At 38.8% G+C, this 11,492-nt stretch overlaps 1 protein-coding gene across 1 annotated transcript in view; it reads right to left on the bottom strand.

Annotated features, from left to right (window-relative positions):
- Positions 1-247: 247 nt before the first annotated feature.
- LOC136863882 (zinc-regulated GTPase metalloprotein activator 1) overlaps positions 248-11,492 on the bottom strand; it is a 209,828-nt gene continuing 198,583 nt past the window's right edge. Inside the window, exons 6-7 of the mRNA XM_068226061.1 lie at positions 10,082-10,202; positions 248-712 (exon numbers count right to left, since the gene is read on the bottom strand). Of these exons, the coding sequence (XP_068082162.1) occupies positions 576-712; positions 10,082-10,202 (258 nt within the window). The 3' untranslated portion in view covers positions 248-575. The remainder of the gene's footprint in view (positions 713-10,081; positions 10,203-11,492) is intronic.

The raw sequence follows: 11,492 nt of genomic DNA, 5'->3' as shown, positions 1-11,492 counted from the left end.
AAGCTAGGATAAGTAGTCATACATACAGAACTCGCATGACAACAAGCTAGAGGGAGAATCGACTGAACAGTGCTATGTTTGCTACAGGATTATCACGGGAAAGGAAACACAAACGCGATACAATGTAACCAAATTTTTATTTACAGTAAGTTACAGTGAATTCTTAAAAAAAGATTATTAAATTACAATGAATATTACATTAGATAAAATAAAATTAAATTAAAAAGAAATTAATACTAAAGTGGATGAAATTAGATTCAAATTGAAATTGAATTACATTACATAATATTAAATATAATTACATAAGGACAGAAAAGTAAATTTAATGAATTATAAAAATTAAATCATTACAACTAATTAAAATTGAAATCAAGATTAAATTAAATTACATCAGGACAGAAAACTAAATTACATGAATTAAATAATTACAATTAAATTAGATTAAACAAGATTAAATTAAATTAGGATAGAAAATTAAATTAAATGAATTATATACATTAAATAATTATAATAAATTATAGTGGGCGAGGTACACGAGTGCTCCCGAATTAAACTTTTGCTTATATCACATTGTCTCAATCCAGCTCAATCACCTCAATTGAGCTCGCCCCGCTCACTCGGTCGTCCTCGCCAGCTGCCTCGGATGGGCTCACAACGCTCACTCCCGAATCCTCATGCATGAAAGGCTCTATTATACGATGCGCATCGATTCCTGAAAGCATGAAATGTGCCGGTTATTTACTCTGACATAAAAGTAACCATTTTCATCCCTTTAAAGAGCAACACCTCCATTTTGAGAAAAAAAATTGGCAATAAAAACACTCATGGAACAAAAATAAGAAACATCGATTTCAACGAATGGTGATATGAAATGAACAAATCTATATACACAAAATAACTTGTCCTGACTGACTGATTCGTCATCGCCGAGCCAAAACTACTGGGCATAAAGAAATGAAATTTTGGGGATACATTTATATTAGGGTGTAGGTGCTCAATAATGGAGGATTTTTGGATATTCCGGAGCTAAGGGGGTGAAAAGGGCGATGATTTTTAAAATAAGGATATCTATGTCCCTAAACCGTAAAGTTTACAGACCTAAAAATTGGTATTTGAAATCTCCTTTAAAAATAAAGAAACACGTATTTTTTGCTTTCGGATAATCCCATTAAAGGGGGGGGAGGGTCAAGAATGGGGGGAAAGGGGTTGATCACCTTTTATGAGGAGACATATCTCAAAAACTGAAAATGTTACAGACATTAAAATTGGTATTTGGAATCTCCTTTGAAAATAAAGAAACGCGTATTTTTGTGTTTTTGGATAATCCGATGAATAGAGGGTGAACATCAGTGACAAACATGTGAACTTTTAAAAAGAATATATCCGAAAATTATCTCAGACAGCTAACGTATTACAGATTTGAAAACTAGTATTTGCAATTTCCTGTAAAAGTAAAGAAACATATTTTTTTCGGAAAATCCACTGAAGGGGAACTGAAAAGACGGTCATTTTTTATAATTAGCATATCTACAGTATATCTCAAAAACTTAGCATGTTCCAGACGTGAAAACTGGTATTTGGAATCTCCTTTAAAAATAAGGAAACACGAATTCTTTTGTTTTCGAAAAACCCATTAACGGGAGGGCGGTGAAAAATGAGAAATTACTTGAATTATTTGTATGAATATATATATATATATATATACCAAAAAATCTAAAGATGTTACAAACGTGAAGAGGATGAAAACTGAGATGTATTCCTTTTACGAGGATACATGTATCTCAAAAACTGAAGATGTTACAGTCGTGATAATTCGTATCTGGAAGCTCTTTTAAAGAAACGAGTACTGTTTCAGTTTAGTGGGGAGTGTGGAAGGAAGTGAAAAAAATTGAATTCTTTTTCCGAAGAAACTTATATCTCAAAACTGAAGGTTACAGACGTTGAAATTTGTATTTGGAATGTTCTTTCAACGTAAATAAACAGGTAATCTTTTGTCTTTGGAAAATCCGCTTAAGGGAATGAATTAATTGAAAAATTAGTTGAATTTTTTGTATGAGGATACTTATATCTCAAAAACTAAAGATGTTACACACGTGAAAAATTGTATTTGGAATCTCCTTTAAAAATAAAGAAACACGCATTTTGGGGGGGGGGGTCAACTTAACGGGCTGGGGTGAAAAAGGATTTGAATTCTTTTTATGAGGTTTTTTATATTTCAAAAACTGAAGATGTTAGAGGCATGAACTTTTGTATTTGGAATATTCTTTCAAAGTAAAGAAACACGTGTTATTTTGCCTTCGGAAAATGCACTTAAAGGGGGTGAATGAATTGAAAAATGAGTTGAATTCTTTGTATGAGGATACTTATATCTCAAAAACTAAAGATGTTAAAGACGTGAAAATTGGTATATGGAATCTCCTTTAAAAATAAAGAAACACGCATTTGTTTTTTTCGGAAAATCGACGTAAGGGGTGTGTGGTTGAAAATAAGTAAATAAGGAGTTGAAATATGTTTATGAGGATACTTTATCCTAAGAACTGAAGCTGTTACAGACGTGAAAGTTGGTATTTTGAATTTCCCTTCAAAATAAAGAAACAAGTATTTTTTGTTTTTGGAAAGGCCAGCTAAGGCGAGAGAGGGGTGGAATGAAGTGAAGAAGAAGAAGAAGAAGAAGAAGAATTTGAATTATTTTTATGAGTATATACTTATCTCAAAAACTGAAGGTGTAACAGACGTACAGACATGAAAACTGGTATTTGGACTCTCTTTTAAAAATAACGAAACACGTATTTTTTTGTTTCCGGAATATCCATTTAAGGGGCTGAAAGAATTGGAAAAGCGGGTTAATTTTTAAAATGAGTACCGGTATATCTACATTATATGTCAAAAACTTAACACGTTAGAGACAACAAACTTGGTATTTGGAAAGTCCTTTAAAATACAGGAACATGTACCTTTTTGTTTGCGGAGAAAGCACTTAACGTTGGGTGAAAAGAAGTGAAAAATAGTTGAATTATTTTTAATGAGGATACTTATATCTTAAAAACTAAAGTTGTCACAGACGTGAAAATTGGTTTTGGAGTCTCCTTTAGAAATAAAGAAACATGTATTTTGGTTTTCGGAAAATACACTTAAATGGGGGTGGGGCCGGGGGAAGGACTGATTAAGGGGTTGAATTCCTTTTATGGGGATACTTATGTACCTAGGTATATCTCAAAAAATGAAGATGTTACAGATGTCGGAATAGGTATTTGGAATCTCCTTAAAAAATGAAGAAACATATGTATTTGTTTTTTTCACATGTACACTTCTGTGTTGCATGGTCGTCTTAGCCGCAAAAGGTAATACCACAAATATGGTTTACAAAAAATTTCTGAGGTAAATGAAACTCAATTTTTGGGTGAGTTTTTATACTTTAGGAACTTTCAGATAATGTCTTAGTACAATGCCGAGGAACGATTACTTTGATGAAATTACGAAATCCACACGAGCGAAGCCGCGGCTAATTGCTAATGCTCAATATGGGTCAGATGGCTATTGCGTTATCCACTCGCCCATAAGCTGTACAGGGGATAACTGGCAACTGGATTGGTGCACGCAATATATTCATTGCTACTGGCCAACATATAATCGGATATGACGTCATTACCATCAATTATGAGAATTATCTCAGTCATTAAAACAGTGGTCGCTTCGACGGGCTTATTTCTATGGCCGCGGCACATACTCTCCGCACGGCAAGGAAAAAATCAGGCACGGCTTATTTTAGTTCCTAAGTAGAGAGGTTGGCAGCCATGTGCACGCTCAATCACGTCGTCCGCGAGGAATAAACAAACGATTGTCATACCGCGCTTAGATATTTCCGATACAAGTGGTGACCCAAGGTACTAGTGTTGCGTGAACCTAGGGCAACTTTTGCCCCCATATAGGTCACCCAGTTATGTCACGACCTCAGCTAGTCTGCGATAAGCTTCCGAACAGCATATTTTCAAGTACTGTAGATTTTCAACACACAAATCTGCTGGGAGAGTGAGAAGAGAATTCCGCGAACAATTTCCTGGAACTTGAAAGCAGTGCGTTACTGAATTAAGGACATTCTGAATAAATTTAATACTCTGGGGTCAATGCTAAACAAAAATTCAGTTTCACAACCGACTGTCTTAAAGGAAGAATGCTTTTGAAAGACTTGAGCGATCCCCCCGAAAATCTTTAAGGAAACTGGCTCTGCAAATTCAGGCTTCATATTTTTTGTACGGTGGGCGGAAAGAAAACTGAATTTTAAGGCTTACAACGTTGATTCAGCCGCAATGAACTATTATTGAAGTTGATTTCTTCAGTACGTTAACAGTGCTTAATTAATGCTGTTTTCAGATGAGGCATTGTTTTACTTGGATTGACGTGCAAATTCGCAAAATAACTGGTATCGGTCACTTGAGAATCAACGAATAATTTTTGAAACGCCAATTGTTACCTTAAAATAGGGCCATTTTTTACGACATACATACAATGAGTGGCCAAAAGTCACGAGAAGACACTGAATGTGATGTTAATAACGAGTTGTTCCTCCGCGAGTCCTCAAAACGGCAGCAAGACGGTGAGGCATCGACTCTACAAGGTGTTGGAATCGTTGAGGGATCTGGACTCACGCATCTTGCACTGGTGCAGGGCTTATGGAGCGTACACCAGCATCGACAGCTCGACTGGATTAATATCAGGGTATCTGGAGGCCCAATCCGTGGTCATAACTTCCCTGCAGCCTGACAATGGGGCCTAATTTTGTCCATGAGAACGCTGCCCAGACTAGAACTGAGCAACCTCCTGTCTGGATACAACGCTGTTGACACGCAGGATCCATAGCTTCATGGGACATACGCCTATCAGCTCGATACAACTGGAGACAGGATTGAATCGGGCCTAAGCACATCATTGAGCTCTGTGTCGGAATGTCAGCAAAGGGACACAGTCCTGGTAGACATGAGTTCCTGACTGCCAACATTCTATTGGACGGTGATGCGACTCTCAGTAGCCCGTCGAGCGCATAATATGGTTCTGCGGAGGCGACGGGATGTCCGTTCGTTAAACATCTGTGGTCTTCCCGGGTGATAACATTCTCTCTGCGTTATTGAAGATCCACCCTCGACACTGCTGACTTCGGAAACCCGAATTCGCGTGTAATCTCTGCAATGCTAGGACCCATGCGCCGTGCGCCGATAATTGAATCATGACTTGTTAAAAGGGCGTAAGTCCATAGAATGTAATTTTCAGAGACATAAAACACGTTATTTATCAATCGGTTAATTTTGTTCTTGTAAATTGCACTATTCTCATGATTCAAACTGTAATGTATAACATGTAGGATATAGGTTCTTTAATTTTCACGTAATTTTACATACAGATTAAGGTGTTTAAAGTACATGGACTTAAGTCCTTTTAACAATTCATTCTTGAATATTGTTAGTATATGACATCGTTTGAAACCATACACATGTAAATACTTTAATTACGCCTTTTTTAATATTAATACCACCGAAGTGACAGGGACACACTTTTTACCGACATGTGACAAATGGTCAAAGTACTTATTAGGTTCGTATAAAATGTTGTCATTTACAAGGTATTAAGACATCAAAGTCTAACTCCTTGAGAAGTGATTAGTGCGACAATATTATTCATATAACCGTACAACATGTGTCCTCACTTTGCTGCAAACATTACGAAGCTATGGCTTCCACTATCTGTAAGCTCAGCATGCAGCTTCCACCTTCCCCAGGGCCTTCACGGACTGTACAGAGGCGACTATGCTTCCTTCCTTGCTTTCTTTACGTCGCATCGACACAGGTATGTCTTATGGCGACAATGGAGAGAAAAGGGTTAGGGGTGAGAAGAATGAGACCGTGGCCTTAACGTACAGCTCCAGCATTTGCCTGGTGTGAAAATGGTAAACCACGGAAAATCATCTTCAGTCCTGCCGACATTGGGATTCGAAACCACTATCTCCCGAATGCAAACCGATAGCTACGTGGCCCAAACTCTGCAGGCACGTGCTCGATTACAACGCTGTAATTGTAGTCCCAATTACTCAGAGCTGACCCTTTACGTCACACCGACACAGATAGGTCTTATGGCGGCGATGGGATAGAAAAAGCCTAGGAGTAGGAAGGAAGCAAGCGGTGGCCTTTAATTTAGGTACAGCCCAAGCATTTGCCTGGTGTGAAAATAGAAAACCACGGAAAACCATCTTCAGGGCTGCCGACAGTGGCGTTCGAACCCACTATCTCCCGGATGCAGCTAACCCCACTGCCAATTTGCCCGGTGAATCTATCTTCTGTACCAAGAAAAGCACAGACGGGTATCTGCGTACGACTGTTTCATTTACAACAGTACGATCAGAGGTATACAGCTTCATATAGCTCATTGAAGTAACTTTTACTCTTAGTACTTTCCACCTGTTCAGATTCATTTTGATCACAACGAACATCCTTTCCTTTCCGTTTACCCACAGCCCCTGTATGCTGTAGTTCCTGTTTCTCCTAGTTATTTTTTCTCATAATAGGATTTGTTGGGCACGGAGCTCATTGCTATTCGTTGCGTAATGATACCTATGATACCTCACCGTGTTGTACCCATGAAGGGAGATGGGTCCAGTTTTACTATTCCCTACCTTACGACACTGGTCCGCTGGCCGAATTGGCTTACGGAGGGAACAATTCTCACTTCTTATTGCACAAACATCCTACTAAGATGGTGAGGTAATAAGTCTGTGGATTCTGCGGTGGAGATAGAGGACATGACCCACTACACCAGGGGCAGCCAACTGGCTGGCGTGTGGTGTAAGAGAGCCCGTGTGACGTCGGAGAGCACATGTGACGTATGAGCACAGAAGGTGGGGAGACGCTGTCGTAGAGTGAGACGAAGAGACAGCCTCGCTTTGTAGTACTAGTAAACACGTGCAGTGCTATACGTAGTGGTGGTGGTAGTGGTACAGTACGTATGGATGAACCGGGCACATCACGGTGCGACAAGCTACCTACCCCTCCGATCTCTTTATCTTTATGGGAAGATCTATATTTATTTGTCGAAAATGATAGGAATGCTACAGCTAAATGTTTAGTTTGTATATGTAGAAGTAAAGTTGCTTTATAACTCTTATGCTACTTCATAACAGAGTTACGTTACAATAAAATATGTAGAGAGAAATATGTGCTGCACATGCCGCATTGTACCTGCAACTCTTGGGCCTCCCCCTACGAATTACGTTGTGTTTTCCCTCGCCCCTCTAGCCTTCACTTCTCAGTTACAGTACTAAGTACTTCGTTTCGCTGCCCGAGCAGAGTGTGTGACGTATTACCTGACATCACACGTACACGCAGTTGGCTGACACTGCACTACACTGTGGAGTTCCTTCTCACAATCTCAGTCTGAAAACTGGAGTACCTATGCTGCTACGGAATCTAATATCTTCTAAGCTCTTTAATAGCACCCAGGCTGCAAGTGAAGTCTTTACATATTAACGTGTTGGAAGCATTCACCTTCACGGGATGTAGTGCGGGAGAAGAAGTTTTCACCCTCTGTAATACCCTCAGACTACCACTTCCTATTCAAACGACTGCACGGTCCTGTTACACTATGGTTCGCAATGACAATAAACAAAGCTGAGGGGCAATCTGTAAACGTTGCTGGTGTGGAATTAACGAATTATAGTTTTTTCCATGGCCAGTTATACGTAGAATGTTCAGGCGTAAGCTCTCGTGACAGACTTGTTATTATGTAGCCAAAAAGGCGAACGAAAAATGTAGTTTACAAGGAAGTTTTATAAACCAACCTAACTTCAACAACAACCCTGGGCAACATAATTTGAACGGTAGTAGAATTCAGTTGTGATTGGCTGTAGGCAAGGCAGCCTGCCATTATAATGAGAACTCCCCAAGTCGAGTGTGACCGGCAGTAGTCAAGGGGTCTGCCATTATAATGAAAACACCCCAAGTTCATTATGACTGCCAGTATAAAATGGGAACATGCCATTATTATAAAAACTCTCCAACTCGAATGTGACTTAAATGACAAACTTGAAGAAATTAATTTGAACGGCAGTAGACAAGGGGAGGGGTCTGCCTTTATAATGACAACTGAACAATTTAATAGTGACTGGCTGTGGGCAAGGGCGCCTGCCATCATAATGAGAATTTCCGAAGTCAAGTGTGACCGGCATTAGGCAAGGAGGCCTCCCATTACAATGAAAACTCCCCAACTCGATTGTTACTGGCAGTAGGAAAAGGGGCCTGTCATTATAATGAAAATTCCCAAACTCGGCTCTGACTGGCTTCTCATTATAATGAAAACTCCCCAACCCGGACTTTACAAGAGCAACGACATATGGCAACCTCACCATTGTTTCTCGAGTAGAGCTAAGAGCAATGCAATCTAATAAAATTTTACTCACAACGTGTAGCGAAGCACGGGTATATGAGCTAGTTTTTCCATATTTCACAGTCTTCATCCAATATTCAAACATATTTTTCTTCTGCAGTGAAGAGAGCAGGAACTTCTCCATTTATATTTATAGAAAGCATGGCAATACAGGTGAAGTCACCGATTAATACAAATATAGTTTCTGAATGTGAAGTGACTGAGAAAACAAGGATAGTTTTAAAAGTATCATGGCTGTCATGTGAGCTATTTGAGTCAGGTAGAACAAAGCAAAGCTCTGTCAGTAAGCTTACTCCCTTCAAAATGTCAAGAGAAACTAGATCCTCAATTACATTTAGAATGAAGGCCCTGCAAGGATGGGAAAGAGTTATTCTGCAATTTAAAATATGCACCATTGCATAAATTCTGCGCGATAATAGAAGTTTCAGATTCCAAAACTTAAACCAGCATTGCGAGACAATCTGTTTCAGAATCATACTGAATTAACAATGGCAGAAAATGAAAGTGAAGTGAGAAAACAATATCGATTAATTGATGAATTCACTAGCTTGATGCATTTCTCTAGGTCCTAAAAAGCAATACAAGACATTGTTTGGCAGCTAAAAATATAGTCATTAATTCTACATTTGACCATATTTAAAGAAATAAAAATACATATAGCGCCTATATACGTGTATTACATAGAAATCCTAGCTCTACTTTTATTCAGAACAGCAGTAAATGATTATGGCAGTTCCTATAAAAATTAAAAGCCAATGGCAACAGCATGACACAAAATGAGACATGTTTTCGGAATTGGCAATGAGTGAAACATTGCTAAGATTTCAAGACTCACGCCAGGTAATTTTTACAAAAATAAAATAAAGAGAAACTGACAATAAACTATAGGCTACACGTAAGAAACATTCAGAGACATAACTGTAGAACCAAGAGATCTGTAATTCACTTGTATCAGTCATTCATGCACCTACATTGTGTTCTACCATCATTTTGTAACTATCGGCCAACCGTGGCTACGCTATTGATAGTATCTATAACAGAATACAAGAGAAATAATCGCCACAAGGATAAGCAGAGAGAGCAAGATATAAGCCAACAAGTAATGTTTCGCACTGCAGGTTTTAACAGGTACCAACTGCTGTATTCAACCAAATCACCCAAGATGTTTAAGTGTTTGTTACAGCTCCTTTCTTGACAGTACAAGATGGTGTTCTGTTCTCCCATTCCAAGTGATCAATAGCAGAGCTCCTCGAACGAGCCTCTGCAGATTCATGCACAATTTCCACACCCGTTGGACAGATGACACTTTTTCAACGGACGTAAAGAAAATATCATTTCAAGGAGCGTCAGTCAGCGAGTTGGCAGCGCAGTTCGGATCACGCAGCAATGAGCTTGTATTCGGGAGATGGTGGATTCCCACCCCACCATCACCAGCCCTGAAGATAGTTTTTCGTAATTTCCAATTCTTACACATTTTCACTTTAATTAAGGCCACGGCGGGTACCGTCCCAACCTAGCTCTTTCTTATCCTTGCGCCATCGAAAACCTCCCAAATATTCGTGCGCCTGTAAACTGACCTCACTGCCAGTATGAAGTGGCACCAATACGTTTACATGAGCACCTGGGAACAACAAACCATATTTAATGGACTTACCGATAAAGATCATAAAGCTGTCTTTTTTCTCGAGTGGAACTCTTACTTCCTCCAGCTCGTAAGTATCATACACTCCATTAACTGCTAATGGGACATCACAGTCTTGGACTCGGATAAGACCCTGTGAAAATACACAAACATAACATAAATACTTAGTTCAATAACACTTGGCATAACTTCAGGAATGGCAGTAAAGATAGTTCCTGTTAATTTTAACACCATGCATGTGAACAAGTCAAAGTGGAAGAAAGCTACGAACTGGGAAAATTCAGATACAGAAGCCAAGGATTTGTGCTACCTAGGTGGCGTTATTCCTAACGAGAATGCAGCTGTAAATGAAATCAACAGAAGTGTTTAGCAAATAATAATAATAATAATAATAATAATAATAATAATAATAATAATAATAATAACATATTTTTGTTTATAGCTGAGTGAAATTTTGTGTAGATGTGCTCTAGCGAAATATGTTTTAATATGTGAGTAAAAAGCCAGTGGACGGTTTTATTTGTAGCTGTTTAGTAATATATAGGCTACTCTATACTTTTGGCTGATACACAAATCACCGAATAACTTGACATATTCGTGAGCCATTTGTGAAGTCTTACGTGCTGATTTAGTGTACGTTTATGTACACAAGAACTGTCGGAGCATCTTTGTTTGATATATCGAACAACATCAGTGCTTGTGCAGAGTACCCTAACTTCGTTCCTTGCTATGATCTAGTGTTCCATGGTATCATATTATGTGCCCGGATCGAGTAATATGATGTAGAACATACAAAATCCCATATTTAAAAAAAATAATGACGTGTGGCCTGCGGGTAGCATTTTTAACATAATGAACAAACTTACACAACTTAGCTGAATAATCAGTGTTAAAGGTACTGTAATTCTCTCCATATCGGCAGTTCCATTGTTTCGTACGTATTTTTTAAATTTTCATAATTTTCCATGATGTTTTCTTATTTGCCTCATTCTTTACTTGTTCTTCCTTTTAATTTCTATTTAGGGAAAACACACACACACACACACACACACACACACACACACACACACACACACACACACACACACACACACACACACCTAAGGCCAGCACGCTAGCCATTTAGCCATACAGCCGGACAAGTTGACGCCCTATAGGTGACTTGCACAAGTCTGTGAGGATGGATGATTCATTCTAAAACTGAATAAGACACAAATACCCAGTCCCCAAGCCATCCGAATTAACCAATGAAAGTTAAAATCCCCGACTCGACCGTGCACTCGTGACTCCTTGGAACAAGGCCAGCACGCAAGCTAATTAGCCAATGAGTCGGACAAATCCGAAAATAAGCTAGGGCGTTGTGTACATTGTTTAAAAAAAGCGACGAGGAAGTGTTCAGTTTCGTGATTATAAGACTCTGCTC

Source organism: Anabrus simplex, chromosome 2, assembly GCF_040414725.1.
Source record: "Anabrus simplex isolate iqAnaSimp1 chromosome 2, ASM4041472v1, whole genome shotgun sequence".
In the NCBI taxonomy this organism is placed as follows: domain Eukaryota; kingdom Metazoa; phylum Arthropoda; class Insecta; order Orthoptera; family Tettigoniidae; genus Anabrus; species Anabrus simplex.
Note: the sequence above shows the minus strand (reverse complement) of the source record. Positions and strands in the feature narration are given on the sequence as shown.